The sequence below is a fragment of the Pinus tabuliformis genome, chromosome 2_2 (assembly GCF_031772625.1).
Source record: "Pinus tabuliformis cultivar Carrire ecotype Pingquan chromosome 2_2, CPIR1, whole genome shotgun sequence".
Taxonomy (NCBI): domain Eukaryota; kingdom Viridiplantae; phylum Streptophyta; class Pinopsida; order Pinales; family Pinaceae; genus Pinus; species Pinus tabuliformis.
In genome coordinates this window covers 995,031,354-995,047,844 of record NC_142300.1, presented here as the reverse complement: position 1 = coordinate 995,047,844, position 16,491 = coordinate 995,031,354, and the positions used below count along the sequence as shown (strand labels likewise).

The 16,491-nt window shown below is 35.7% G+C and overlaps 1 protein-coding gene and 1 long non-coding RNA gene across 2 annotated transcripts; both read right to left on the bottom strand.

Moving 5' to 3' along the window:
* Positions 1-7,951: 7,951 nt before the first annotated feature.
* LOC149196679 (uncharacterized) lies at positions 7,952-8,959 on the bottom strand. Its single transcript, XM_089408384.1, has one exon. It carries the CDS (start codon positions 8,957-8,959, stop codon positions 7,952-7,954), a length of 1,008 nt encoding a protein of 335 aa, XP_089264510.1.
* Positions 8,960-14,277: 5,318 nt separating this feature from the next.
* Positions 14,278-14,942, bottom strand: LOC149196678 (uncharacterized). Its single transcript, XR_016254150.1, has 3 exons — positions 14,858-14,942; positions 14,605-14,669; positions 14,278-14,527 (listed from the first exon to the last, which is right to left on the bottom strand). It is a non-coding gene; the product is annotated as an uncharacterized LOC149196678 (long non-coding RNA).
* Between the last annotated feature and the right edge of the window lie 1,549 nt (positions 14,943-16,491).

The window sequence follows — 16,491 nt, the reverse complement described above, 5'->3', positions numbered from 1 at the left end:
CTAAGTACAATTTATATATAGCAGCATCTTGCCTTCAACGAATTTTGTCCAGCAGTCATGGCATCTAAGCATTCATCGGACTATGAGGTGGAAACCCAAAGTGACTCTCCCTTGGAAGAACAGGCACACCGGAGGCCTCATAAAAGTGGCAGACATGTTAGGGAAGAACGGACCACCCTTACAGAATTGCAGGCCTGCCCTCTTGCTATGCAGTGTTTTCAGCATCAGTCATGCTACGAGTTTTGTCATAAGGTGGCTAGTGTCCAATTTCATCATGAGTTGGCCCGTATTTTTGTGTTGCACTAGCACAGAGATCAAGCTATCTTGGCTAGTGTCACCTTCACACTTACACCAGAATCTGCCTCATTAGCAACCGGTATACAGAACATTGGTGAACCATGGCACAAGAAACAGAAGATTGATCGGCAGCGTATGAGCCCTACATTAAAACTAGTTTCTTAAGGTAGCTTAAGAGAGTGTTCCCATTCCGGTATTTGAAAGATGAATATGCTCCACTAATGAGCTTGATCATGAAATATTTCAGCTGTGAGGGACGGTTCTCTCGTCTTTATGCTTATCACATCAGGTTGCTCATGCATTTCACCAGGGTACGGATGATGAACATTCCATATTTCATTTTCCGAAACATTGAGAGGATGACCACCTTTATACAGCATAAAACACCTCAGCAGCAACTTAACAGTGTATATCATTTTGCTCTTATTAAGATTTTGGTGGTTCATCAGCTTGGATTGCAGGGCATCACTTGGGATGATTTCATCTCTCGTGACTTCTTCAGAGCTTCACGGGGAGTATCAGAGGTTAAGCATGAGGGTGAACCTTCTCATCAGTATGAGCGCCATGAGACTGCTAGTGTGCCGGTTTTCATCACATATCAGAGAGGCACCAAACATTTGTTTGCAGCGGCAAAGCGAGTGTTATCTCCACCCGGGGTGGAAGGGGCCTCGCTTCCTCCATCAGCATCATAGGTACAAGACAAAGGCAAGGGGCCAATGTAGGATGAGGGGCCTTCAGGTGAGCCATCAGGTGAACGAGAGACCGAGTTCATTCTCCTTCATGATGATGATACAGATACGGGTCCACAAAGTGCCAAACTTAGAGAGATCATCCAGGAGCAGCAATCAGAGATCGAAGCCTTTTCCCTTGACTTGGAGAGGGCTAAGTGGACCATGAAGTACTTGGAGCAGAGGAACAAACAACTTGAGGATCAGCAAGCAATCATGGAGCTACAAAACATTCGTGAGCATCGCCAAGCTGCACAAAGCAGAAGAGTTGAGCTCACGTCATTGGAGCAAGAGATTAATGAGGATCGGGAGGCCAATCTTGAGAGAGTTAACATGCACCTAGAGAAGCTGTTGGACAAGGCCGACAAAGACCATGCACTGCTGAGACACATGGCTTTTCACTACATGGCACGAAACAAAGTGTGCAAGGCCCGAATCAGGAATTTGAAGGCGAAATTGAGGAAGGCAATCAAGAAGCAAAAGAGGCAAAGGGAGCTCGATCATCTTCAGATATTGGTCGAGGCCTCTTTAGCCCAACATAACACTTGATAAGGAAGCTCCAGCCCAAATTTCAAGAAATTTGGGGCATTTTTGGTCTTTTTGTAAATTTTTGTGCAAAAAACAGGGTTTTTCTCCCTGTGCGTCGTGCCACGTTGTGCGCGCTTACAATACAAGGCTCCAAATGCAAAAACGTTTATAGCTTTGGATTTTTCATGAAAAATCATGACTTTTGGTGCATGGCCAAGAAGTTTGGGCAAGTTTTGAGTCCTCAGGAGGTCAAAAACACCCTAAAAATGACCTCTCTGCCCCTAATTTCACACACAGGAAGCAGTCTTGGGAGATTGAGGTTTTGGAGGGGCAAATGGGCACCAAATTCAGAAATTCCACTTGGGTTGGAAAGTAGACAGGTAGGGCTTTCCAACAAGCACACTTGGGATCAATTTGGACTTCAGGAAGTGCCTCAAAAGCAGCTCCAAAGTGGCGTGATGCATACAGAAATTGGCGCGGCGCACAAAGAATTTTGGCTTGTTTTTCACTGTTCAGCTCAGCAATTCGCCCAATTTTGACCAGTTTTGCTTCTTGAAGTTATTATTGACTTTTCATGATGTAATTGGGTGAACATGATGCAATTTTGACACTTAGTTACTTGTTCTAGAGGATTCATTCACCAAAGAGTGAAAATTTAATGAATGAATCAGTTTCCTACCTTATAGAGGCAAGTTGTTTTGACTGCCTAGATTTTAGTGCTTTGTTTAGAATTGGTTGAAACAGCTCCTAGAAGGATGAGCTCGACCCCTAGAGGCAAGGAAATGGGTTGGGCTAGTCTATATCATGTATTTTCTAAGTCATTGTCAGGGTTGGACTCTTGGGAAAAGCTTGGCACTCTATTGTACATTCTATCTCTGCATTTTTGGCTAAGGAAAGACCAGGGTTTTGCAGCACTGTTTGGGATCCATGTGGCTTTGTGTTTTGATGGTGTGCTTCTCTGAGTAATTGTAAGTTCATTAGTGTTATGTGTATCATTTTCAAGCTTCTTCTTCTGAATTTGAACAAATGAGTGATTAAGGTAGAATCTATAACTGTTATGGTCTACCTTTGAATTTGTTTAAATTTTCATGTTTTCATCAATTTAAGGAGAATTATTGAGACTCTCTTGCTCTCCTTAGCTCCTCACCAGTCTGAGCTATCCATCTCACTCACTTTAAAGCATCGAAATGATTTCCTTCCTTGCCCCAATCAGAACTCTACAGAAATTGTGCCTCATCCCCAAGCCCAAATTTGCCTTTCCCATTTTTTCAACAAAACCCTAAAAAACTCAAATCAAATCCTTTGCACTTAATACCTAGCCTAAAATCAGTTGCTAAATCAGTCATCTCCAGCCCCATTGAGTATCTTTCGCTGAGATTGACTCGGATAGAGCCCTCTCCTATCCTCGTATGGCTAGCTACAAGGCTGAGCGTGGTTTGATGTGGACCTACAACCTTTTCTTTTCAGCCTGAGACAAATCTAGGCTCTAACAGAGGTTATTATTAAATCCTCTCAATTACCTAAAATACACTTATTAACAAAAAAGTGAGGAACATTTTGTTAATAAGTGTACTTAAAAAAAAGTGAGGAATATTAAAAGTGACGACATTTAATATCAATTTAAAAAAATATTAAATATAAATTTTAAAAAAATATATTGAAAGAAACATTAATCATACAATCAACTCGTTGAAAAAATATTTTAAGTAAACAATAAATTAGAACTAGAATCAACTAGAACATCCCACTAACAAATAACCTAACAACTCACATAATATTTATAATATTAAATAGTAGAAAAAATAGACATGTCCAACACAGACTTGGACATGTCTATTATTTATGATTCATTGACTTGGACATGTCTGTATTATTTAGGATTCACATACTTGGACATGTTTGATTATTTAGGATCCATGTCTGTATTATTTGGAATTCACATGTATGGACATGCATGTATTATTTAGGATTCACAAACTTGGACATGTTTGTTTTATTTTAGATTCCACAATATTTGAAGCCCATCTAGTTTCATAAAGTTGGATTCCTTCAAGATGATCCATCTTCACTTGATTTGTTGCGAAGCAGCCACAAATTGTCAAATGCCAACATTATGACCAAGTTGACCATGTGAAATATTAATGTTTTGATTTTCATCCTTATGAGTATTGCGGTAAGCACATTCATCATTCAAATCGATGTTACAAAAACAAAATTCCTACAAGAACGAAGATTCACCTTGGACGGATCACTTCTTAGCAATGGTCTTCAGCAACTAAAAGAAGATATGTGAGTCATACCACATAATTTGTTCTCGAGTATCGATTATTATTGCAACAAAGGTTTCTTAATCTTCTCACCTTGTATTTGACAGAGGAGGAATTGATGGCCAGTTAGCAACTTCGAAGATTTATCAGGTGAGTCTGAGCCACAGCCTGAACCTGCTACCTGAGCGTACATCCAGAGACAACCATAACCAGATTCAGAGTTGTAGCTAGAGACACAGTAATGCCCCATGAGCATGCCTTTACCAGGTGGCCTTCCTTAAACCACCACAAGTTGAGACCTCCCTTTTCAGGTTGAGGTTCTTCTTTTCTTTCTACAGGTTGAGACCTCCCTTTTCCACGATGAAGGTCTCCCTTTTCAGGACATTAGGAACACTTCCTCTCGAGGAAGACTTCAACTTCTAGCCAAATTTGGAGTTGTTCCACGAACTACTTTGTGCTTTAGTTCAAGAGTTGGTGGTCAGCCTTAAACCACCACTGGTTGGGACTTTGAGTTCATCCACTTTTTGGTTTGTGTTTTTCTCTTAAACCACCATTTCAGAGAGCACATTCAGCCATTGGATGTGATGTCATACATTTTTGCATTTTAGCTCTCTTCTTAGACTCTCATATACACCCCTTCATATTAAGGGGAGAATTTTGGACACCGAATTTGTTAGGGTTATGGTGGATTAGTAATCAATTACTAAAGTCCAAGAAGCCCTTGAAAATGAATCCAATTGTTTCAAAATTGTATTTATATGTACAATATTCTTAATACAAATTGAATCCATTTTTCCAATTGTCATTCCAACATAACATCTTCTAAAATAAAAACCAGTGTGTGCATGTGACATCTTTGAATATTTAAATCTTAAAATTTCTACATAAATGTTTAAACCCTATCCAACCTCCAAGGAGAAATACCCACATATCTATATCTATATATATATATAACTTTTTCCAAAAATATTTTTATAAAAATTCTTTATATTTCTTTTAAAAATTTCTTCTTACAAAAATTCCAAAATAATATTTTAAACAATTTTATATAATTTGAAGAAAATTGTTTGCTATTTTACCCAATAATTATTCATTAAAAATTAATAATATTTATTTATATTATTTAATTAGGAAATATTATCTTAAAAAATGGAAAACATTTTCTCTTCTATTTAAAAAAAAAACGAATAGAAAACAAAAATTATATTTTTAAACATTATTTATAATATTTAAATGTTATATAAAAATTAAAAATTGATAAACACAATATTTTTAATATTGTAAAGTTAAAAATCTTAATTATATTTTTAAATTATATATATGTTTTTAAATCAATATATGATTTGGCTTCACCTGCCAAGTTGTTAAGTTTCAAAAACTCTCTTAATCTCATGAATAAAATGAGGCAATAAACCATCATGAATAAAATGAGGCAATAAACCATAATACAGCTTATCAAAATCGGCTAACAAAACCTGTAATTTCCTGTTTTCATTTCAGCATCACGTTGCTTGCAAATATTAAACATCATACACTAAACTTAGTGCCTTTTCATTTTATACATAAAGCTATTAAAATGAATAGACCAGTATAGACTATGAGGCCTACCACTTAGAAGAATACAAAAAATCCAGAGACACTTTTCCACACCAACGATATCAATACAAATTATTTAAATACTCATACAAATTATTTAAAAATTGATAAAAACACTCATCATAAATCATACCATATTAATTTAATAATAAAGTTAATGTTCTATTAGAATGTTTTGCAAATCAAGTCCCGTGATATGTGCTCCTTACCCATTGTCAAATTTAAATATAGGAAAATATGTAGTTGCGTTCATATACATTTTCTTTGAATGACAACCGTATGTTATGTTTTTAAAGGAAAAATTAAATAATATTTTAGGTTATGTTTTATGTTTTTATTCAAAGTAATTAAATAATATTTTGAATTTAAAAATAATAAATAATAAATGGTTTAGAAACATTGTACAATTTAAATGTTTTTCATTGCAATTTATATAATTAATTAAAAACAATGAAAATAATATTTTTATAAGTAAAATGTATAACTTAGCTCAATTGATTTTATCCATTTGCATTTTTGTTATTGGAAAGTCAAGAGTTTAATTTTTTGATCTAATAGCACTTTTGTTATTGAGAAGTTAAGAGTTTAATTTTTTAGACATTTTACGGGCATGCTCTATAAATTACATAGAAAAAAAGGAAGAAAAAAGAAAAGTAAAAGATATGAGATTAAAATTATATGTATTTGAAAACATATCATCTAGTATTATAGCCTTGATAATGATATGAATAAATATTGGATTTCTTGCGAATAATATTTAATTCTCAAAATTGGATTTTTTGTAAATAATATTCAAAGTCCTTTTTGGTCCTTTGCAATATCTAAAAATGTTTCTGCTTAAGGCCGAGAATCTTTTCTTCAAATACAAAAAAGAGATAATTTCCAGTGTGATTTTATTTAAATAAGAGTGTTGAGTCAACTCATATTAAGTGACGATGATCAACTTTATTTATCATCAATTTTACTATTTAAGTAAAGTCTATTTAGTCAGTTTATATAGACCTCTTACATGTCCAGATTATTGACAAATGTATGGAAACTAAAAACTTTGTCGTTGTATAAGTTTTTTTTTTCGTTTTTAAGAAAACTATCTCATATAAAGCGTCTCAAAAAAAAAACAAAAAGGAGACATTCATCATGGAAGATTTATCCTTACTATTGTCAACCCTTTATGAAGGGCTTGTGAAAATATTTTGTAACACTGTCACCTATCTTCTTAGTAACTTGTCATGTAACAACAAAAAATTGTAATTGGCTACATTCTCTTTCAATGGAAAATATGAAAAGAAGCTCAAGGCTTAGAATTTATGCATAGTTGTTTGAACCCTTGCCCAACTCACTCTGGATGTTGAAAGAGTGATTTTCCTATAGGAAGAGAACAATCCCTCCATCACAACCACCTCTAGACAAAGTTGCCTCATCAAAATATGCCATATATAGATATTAGTTTTTTTATAAATTCTTTTTAAATTCTAATATATATATATATATATATAATTTAAATACTTGCTATTTTGCCTAATACTTATTTATTAGACATTAATAAAATTCATTTATATTACTTTATTTAAAAAATATTATCTTAAAAAAAAAAGCATTTGCTCATATATATATATATATATAATTGTAAAGACAATAATTTTTTAATATTTTAAAATTAAAAAATATTATATATATATATATATATATATATATATATATATAATCTAGCTTCAACACGCGAAGAGATGTCGTTTTAATCACTCTCATAAACCCATGAATCAAAGGAGGCAATAAATCTCACTGGTAATACAACTCAAAACATGACAATCTTAAAAAGGTCAGCATCTAATTAGAATATTTCACAGAAAATCAAAATTTGTTTGACAAAATTTGTGATTCATGTTTGGTAATGTATTCAAATTGAACATTAAGTCGTTAGCAAATATTAAATATTCAAGAAATTCTATGAATGATTTTATCTTTCTCCATGATAGACAATATCAATACAAATGGCCACATACTCAGAAATTACTTCAAAATATAATCATATCAATAAAAATATAAAACTTAAATTTTTTTTTTATTATTATTTAATTTAAGAAAAGGTATATAGTGCAACATATTTCAGGATTATACTTATATATATCATTAAACCTAAAATGCAGTTTTTAACAAAATATTCCTCACTTCATATTATAGAGTTACCACTTTCAATACAATTTAAAAAAAATATTAAATGGTAGATCTTAGATTTTTCTGATATTTCTTACTTTACATTCAGAGCTATTACTACTTTTAATATGAATTCTAAAAAATATTAAATACCATATCTTACATTTTTGTGATATTCTTTACTTCACATTACAAAGCTACAACTTTTAATATAAATTTAAAAAATATTAAATACTAAATTTTAGAATTTTGTGATCCATTTTCAAATAAACAATAAATTACAACTAAAAGCATCTCACTAACAAATAACTGGAAAACAAAGCCTTTCATGAATTTAGAGAGATCTAATTTCTAGACATCAAATGTGACAGATTTTCAACTTTAATAACAGATTACTGATTGGACGAGATGAATTTTTTTTCGGTTCATACTGCAAAGACGAAAGGCTGAGATTTGAATACAATCTTCTACCTGCTCTGCCAGTGCAGTGATTTCAGTCGGTTTAACGTAATTTGCATCTGCGTAGTGAAGCAGATTTCGAAGAATTCTTGCTGCATGAATACCCTTAACGGCGTCGTTCAGCATGGAGATGAGGCTTGCCATTACATTCGGGTGACGGTGCACCTTAATGCTCATCATCTTTTTACAGTTAGGCTCCGACTCCAGCGAAAGAAGACCCAGGGCTTCTCCTGCCGTCTTCACAAGTTTCTCCTTTTCATCATTATTATTAATTCTCTCCATGAAAAACAAAGAGCAGAGCTTACGCAGAATTCCGCCGATACGGCCAATTCTTTCACGGCCCTTGTGTTCGTGAGCAAGATTTGTTAACGTCTCGATCGCCAGGATTCGCAGATCATCTCTTTCTGTGCACTGAAGAACGTTTCTGAGATTGCTTATGGCGAAGACAATCTTCAACATCCTTTTCCTCAGGTCCTTCCCGGTCGACCCTGTAGTGCTGGCCAGAGTTTTCACGATCTGCAGAGCGAGCTCTTCCACCTCGGTTGCGAAGGGGATCTTCTTATCCCTCTCGATTTCCAGTTGGAAGGCGTTGGGTTCGAATTGAAGGTCGCTGGGTTCTAAGTCTGTGAGTGAGATAATTTTAGGTATTAGCCCTCTGCTGATGTTGATTTTATGGCGGTTGGAGCGCTCTTCTGCCAGCTTTTTCACTATGGTCAGCCCCAGCAAAACAAAGCCTCCTTCATTTGAGTCGTTTGAGTACAGCAGAGTGGCTACGGATTCCATCGACCCAGTGATGGTCGTCACCCGAATGCAATGCCGCTTGTTCTCCACCAATTTGGAGATGATCTCTGCAGCCGCTTTTCGAATCTCCTTCTCGTCCACATTCTTGAAATTCAGCATGTCGATAAGCCTCTCCACCACATCCTTCATGGTTCCGATTGCCCTCAAAGTTCTTTCTGCAAATTGCTCATTTCTCGCAAGCGCGGACAGTACTCGAGCACCCGTCAGCTGCCCGTCCGCGCTGCTGGACTGAAGCAACTCCACGCTGTAGGACACAAATTCCATCTTCGAAGCGTCGAAAATGGTTACCTTTGACGCACCGCGAATATGTATCATACAGAAAACGTCTGACAGTGTGGAGCTCAGGCTTGTCGAAGTTGAAGCCATAAGCATTGTTCACCTCCTCCAGCAATTTCTTCGCACTGATCTTCCAGTAGGTCTTCTCCAACAGAAACAGAAACGCTTCGGCCAGAGACAGGGCGTACAAAATTATGACAGCCGATTTCAGATTCATGATATCCTTACCCATTGAACCTACGATGTAGTTAAGCCTTAGTAGCCGATAGAGAGACAAACCCACGATTGTCGAAGCGGACAACAATTGCAGGCAGTAGAGAAAACTGACCATTGACATTGAACAACATCTCTTCTGAGAATCATGATGATCAGAATCTTCTTCTTCACTGTTTTCTGAGCTCCAGCATCCGAAGATCTTAATTGAGATGGAGTAGCAGGTATTATAGAAGCCGTTACCTACCCGTCTAGCTTCCTCGCTGAGAGTTTCCATGGATTTTAGCGTGTTCTCATGGTGCCACACCACCTCTTGGCTTCGGCTGAAGATCCGAACACCTTCTGTGAACAATATTATAATGACGCACCAGAAGTCAGCCGTTTTTAAATTTCCTGCAAATCCTCCGTAGCCTAACTCAACTCAGGATTTTATGTACAAAGGTTTTAAGCCAATATTTATTGATGCCTTGAAATAACACCCCAAAGAACACCTCAATGCTTTGCAAGGCGAGGAAATGGCAAAGAAATGTATGGAGGGATCCGAACGGCAAGTACAGAGGTGAGGGAAGGAAATTGCAAGGCAATGGCAAAGAAATGTGTGTATTGACTTCTCCAAAGAAATGAGGGGCAAATTTCACTTCCGGAGATTAGGAGTAGGGGGAGTAGCGTGCTTCCAAGCTTGAGCTAGCAATGGGAAAATTTCAACAAAAAGTTACTGGAATTTTTTTCTACCCATCCCTTTTGTCTGTGGGGCCCGGCCCACCACAACTTCGTCGAAAGGTCGTTTGATCGGAGTAACTCTCAATGGGAAAATTTCGATAAAGTTATTGAAAAATTTAACCCATGGCCCAACCCACTACAACTTCATCGAAAGGTCGCTTGTCATCTCCAAGATTTCACTACCCGCCGTTGATATGATTGATTTCACTATGGATTTTTTTTTCGTCGTTTAAAATTTGGTTTTATCTTTCAAGAAAGTTATCGAAAAAATTTCGACGCTGACCTTTCAACTCTTTGGCCTGACCCCACCACTCCCTGGTCGAAAGGTCGGTTGTCATCTCCAACAGGGTTTTTTTATGAGAGTCCCTGTCGTAATAAGGTGAATCAATGTAACACGGCAACTAAATTTTAATTCAAATTAAAAAAAAAATATTATATATATAGATATATATATTATTAAAAAATATATAGAAAAAATTTAAAATATATCTGGAAAAAGAAAAAATTAAATAAATAAATAAATTTCAATTTTTAAAACCACTATGGGTCCATTCCAAACCTTACTTGGTAGTTTATTCATTGAAAAAACCATACATGATGTCATCATGGTGGTAGATATACTTGTAATATTTGTACTTACTCATTATTGTTTCAAGCATGAATAAATACGCATAAAATCTTTATGGGTAAGTAATCTATACAAAATATTTTATAATGTGATTCTCGTTTATTATGATCATAATTTGTACAATATTATTATAGTATTATTAAGGGATACATAATCTCTCTCATAAATTAATATTTTTAAAATCATGGAATGATGTTTTAGGAGCTTTTACAAGAATCAATCATTATTAAAATTAATGGAAAGTTTTTTTATTTATTGTTAAAATTTGACCATTAAAAAAAGAATATTATATAATTAGACTAAACTACCATCTCTTTTCTTTATAGGTTTCTCAGTTATCTTGTGTATAGAAACAGGAGCCACTGCCGTGGCGGTAGTCCCTGCCGGGGTCTGGAGGGACAACTGCAAGTTAGCTAACAGCAAATGGATTGCATGAAGTAGGAGCTGGAAAAGTATTATGTATAAATTAGGTGATAAGATGAAATAATAATGATTTTTTATTTTTAATATTTAATTTACATAATAATGGTTAATAAAGATTAAAGTTGTTTTATAAGATTAGGAAAAGTATTATGTATAAATTAGGTGATAAGATGAAATTCAAACACATTTAAAAAAGAGTTTAATATTTTCAAGTTTAATATTTTTTTGAAAAGTATCATCATAAAATAAGATGGAGAGCAATGAAGAAACTAATGGGATTGTCATGTTGTCATTCATTGCGCTTTCACACTGTCATCATAATGCATAATGTGAACTAGATGTTCTGTACATATCATACCCACCAAAAGCATTTAGCGGATAATAAATATGTTTTTCTGTTTTTTATTGCGCGTTGAGATAAGTCTAACAATCAATTTGTGAAAGCATAAAACACGAGAATTATTTTTATTTTTTAACCTGGATTAAGTGCAGTCCAGATAACCAAACCACGAACGAAAACCCATCAATTAAGAACATGAATTTCCGAATACTATGAAAGAGCCGATGAATTTGTTCATAAGTTTTATAAAAATAAAGGGAAATTAATCTGAGTGTAATTTTATTGTATATTCTAAAATATTTTATAAAATTGAAGAAAATGAATCAAATTCTATTAACCGAGATTTCCTAAATATTCCATAATCTGAAATGTAAAGATGACGGGGAATTTTGAGCTTCTCTCCACGAGAGTTTTAGTCATTTAGCCAAAAAATAATGTGATTTAATTAAAAATTTGGTCGGATGTAATAGTTTCTGGATTATATGACTATGTATATTCTATGGTTAATTGTTTTGAACATCTAACTCATGCATACAAATTAAATAAACAGCTAAAGTAGAAATACGTGATGCTTTATTCTTTTCTTTTCCCATACGTGTCTATAATAATTGTTGATAGGTATGTTGTATTTGGCTTGAAACCATTATCGAATTATTAACCATATTATTTCTTAAACCAAGATATAAACTAACTCTAACCTAAATTCAACTTAATGTTTTAAACATAAACATCATAACTTTATGAAAGCCCTATACTTCAAAACACTTCACAAAAATAGAATCTATCTAACTTGGATTTATTTTCAGATCTTCCCCGCAGGAAAGTGAGGTCAGTGCTAGTGCCAAGAGTAATAAAGTGATACAGTCTTACTATTAGAAAAAGTAACTAAATGGATAGTAAATTTGGATCATTCTCAGACCTGTGTGCAAAGCAAACCATGGATTTTATTGCCCAGTCTACAACATGTAGCTCATTGCAGTCAACTCGCTGAAAGCACCAGGCCTGTGTTTATACTAACGGAAAAGTAAACATACATACTGAAAACCAAAACTTGAATTAATAAATCCTGGTAGCAATAAAAAAGAGCCACTGCTAAAGAGATTATTGAAAATAAAACTCTCAGAGATAATTCTGATACGATAGGACATAATAACTAACTTGTGACAACAGAAGTCACTGCTATTTTGGATTCTTTGGGGTTATCGTACAAGGAATCCCTGGGGAGCTGAGTATGATTATACCATTTTCCTACTCAGTTGTTGAAGGCGAAGTTGCTTCCAGGCCAAAATAGTTTGGAATACACTCAAAATTAACAGGATACATCCTATGATCAAAGTATGTAACGTCCCTTGTGAAAAGTAACATTAGTAAATTGTGAAAGTAATTTTGAGTAAAAGACTTTATTTGAAATTATATTTATAATCCTGTTATGAATTTATGTTAATAAAAAGACAACTGTGTGGTTACTATTTGAACGGAGTTGTGACTAATTATGGGTAGTAACTGAAGAGTCAATTACATTGGAACCCTAACTACCTGGAGGTAGTTGAGACCCCAGGGGAAAAAGGGGACGCCAAGTCTGGTTAGGATCAGATGGCAGAGAAAAAGAGGAAAAATACTGATGCCATGTCTGGTTAGGATCAGATGGCATAAGGAAAAGAATTTCCTGAGTACGCTATGTCTGGTTAGGATCAGATAGCGTTACTGGCGAGACCAGTATAATTGCGGTCGAGTAGGACCTGCAAGTGCTTGGGGGTGGAAGATCAGAAAAGGAATCTTCCTACGGACGGGCGGTTTGACAAGCATACAAGTAGGTTTGCAGAGTAGCAGGTATGGCCTACTATGAAACTATTTAATTACTGAGTTAACTCTTATACAGTTCTGTGCTAATTTAATATACTGTTCTGCGAAAAAGGGAAACAGTAGAGCGTGTTGTTTATTATTCTGTCTGAGCATAAAAGAAAAAGAGAACGGAAACCAAACACTATTGCTGTAATGAAAACAGACCCAAATGCGGTCGCATTTGAAGAATAAGAATACAATAGTAAACCCTTGCATTTTTATGGAATAATAAACAATAAACTCAATTCGAACTATCAGAACCCTGATATCCAAGTAATGACCAATAACGCGGAAGAGATAGGGCCGTAGACCCGCTGTATTTTCATACTCAGGAATGAAATATAAATACATTCTATACAAAGCATCAACAACAAATGTACAGGTATTCTTAACAGAAGGCAATGTCCCACATCTACCGCTTTGTATTAAACCTTAATACGGAACTGGTAAGATATTGCATTTTAAGGAGTAAGATATAATTAGTTCATTGCATGCATATGATAAAGAAATACAAATACAGATTAAACCCTGTCTCGGATAGCCGTAGCTGGGAGCCGAGAATCTCATGAAGTGAGAGTCGAACTCCTGTAAAGGATACATGCACGGCTATGGACATATTTAACAAAACGCATTGCAGCTATTATTTAAGTCTACACTTGTAATATCCATGGTTGCATGATAATATGATTACATACATTCTTAAACCGACTCTTTAAAGAAACCCTTTTCGGTAAAAAGACTGAGACTTATCCAAGGCGGCATTATGCCATATGCGAATACAGCAAAACGAGATTTATCATGAAAATAGAAGTATATTACGAGTGCCGCAACATCACAACAGGAATAAAGTTTCTCATCCACAATGCTATAGTATAATCAAAGAGAACTTTATAATAGCGTAATATTCCTCTGTGAAATAAACTGTGCATATATAACAGTAAACAACACCGTCTGAGATGACAGGTAAACAAATAGAAAATCGAACTCCCCTTGATACGAGGAATATTAAACGGTTTAAATAGAATTTAACACCAGAACATGTTCTTAACCAAAGTCTGCAGGTAAAACAAGCCGAATGGCTTAGAGTAAAAAATACACAAGCTATATAGACCCTGAACTAAATAATGCAAGCTCAATGTGCCGTGTTTCCAGATGTGGGTGTTCTGCCTGAGCATGGCAAGAAACCCGAGCTCTCGACAGAGAGAACACTAGACAGTGCAGGAATCGAATCAAAACGAATCATGCATAGTCATCCCTGTTCAAGGGAAGAAGGTCTCAGACTTGGCCTCAAATGAAATAAATATGGAAAAGGCCGACAGAAACTTCGCATACCTGCTGAGAGTAGCCAGTAGCTTGCAAGAAACCACCTGCTTCATCAATAGAATGATAGACAGCACCTGAAACATTAAACAGCAGACGAGTTAGAACCCAAGAGCGAGATGAGGAACTGTATTAGAATGCTATTGAAACAAACGCAAACCTTCACAAGCTCGAAATTGCTGAGATAAGAAACCATAACAAGTAAACATGGCAATACCGATCAGGAGATTATCACAAGCGTCGTATACCTTAGGCGAATGCATACCTGAGTCACTGTATCGCCATGACAGCAGTTGGGGAAAGGTAAGAACGCGCGCAAAGTCACAGGACTGCAGCAATTTCTTACCATGCCAAATGAGAAAATGGGACTCCGACAGAAAAGGAACCGGGTTATAAAGCATCGTAACTCTTACCGACTCGTGGCGAGACATCAACCATCGATCCATCTCAATCTCTGAAGACCGTCCGATAGCCGGTGTGCATGGTAGACTCCTATGGCGCGAATTCAACATTACCGAGGTGCCAACTGTAAAAGCCTCGAGCTCCGGGATCACATGGCCAGACACCATCGCACCATTCATCATACCAAATGGACGACGCTGAGGGAGACACCTGGTGTCCGATGCAGAGGCCGGACGGGTGTAATAAACACGGGAGCTTTGGGATATGGAAACCCCGGACAGATAGCTGTTGCATTAACACTAATCGAGCCTTGTGCACTGCATGTAATTTAATAGTGTTTAATGGCGTTCATAGTGGCGGACACATGTAAACCAGGATAGATCAAACGAGCACTTTATGTGATACCATAACTTTAGAAAGGAAACATCTTTTGCTTTGTTGTATGAGCACATATGTTTATAACATGTCCACGTAGGTAAGGAATCAACCTTAATACATATTAGGCGTTGTGTGTACCCGAAATTACTACATAGAAATTGAACAGTCCGCAGGATTGGAATTATAAGGTTATTACTATATCGTTGTAGTATTGAAATATATGTTTATTACCATATGGTTGTCAAATTAACGTTGACTACCCTGCTTTATTACTAAGGTAAAAGTTGTCATGTATTAATGTTCTTTAAAAAAAAAATTACGTATGGGTCCATATAAGTCTTTAGCGGTTTTGTTTACTCTTTCCGAGCCAGTGCCTCGAAAGCCACCAGATTCTTCATTAAAACCACTGTTCTCTTGTTTATTTCAGCTTTGGGCAAGTGAAACGTGCCAGTTCTGCTATCAAAACGAATTCTGTTGAGAAGCTTTACGTGTGCAACGAACGTCACTCCTTTCTTTTTGAGTTCTCCCGCCGATGGGAGAGTGATGCCGCAATTCATCTTCTTCTTCCTTCGATCGCATTTAGTACGATCTGTGGAATGAAAAGAGCAGATGATATTTTCATACAGAAATTCCAATAGATGTGAATTCCTTTTCAATGTTCCCCCGGCTGATACATGCGAATCAGGGCTGTCACGCATATTCGGAAAAGTGCAGAGATTGTCCTATATAATCTCTGTTAGCTTTTTGGGAGGGGAGTGGACATGGCATCAACATCCCACTTTCAGTTTGAGTTCCAAGCAAAATTTGAGTTCCCAGAACGAAAAAAAATTGAGTTTCTATGCATTGCAGAAATATGGTTTTACTTTTTTTTAATTTTAACATATAACATATATTTCACGATTAGAAACCCCTTCGCGCTTGACCAAAAACCCAATTTTGAATGCCTCTGTTTTTGTATATTGAACAGACATGGTTTTTATTTGTAACCTGTGTGACCTCTGTCCGGCCTTGTTTGATGTTAATATATTTTTCGTAACCCGTTCGCCGGTGAAAAATGAAAAAACGAAAATAGATGCTCGCGGTGGGATATTTAGCCAACTAGGTTGAAGAACGGAGTGG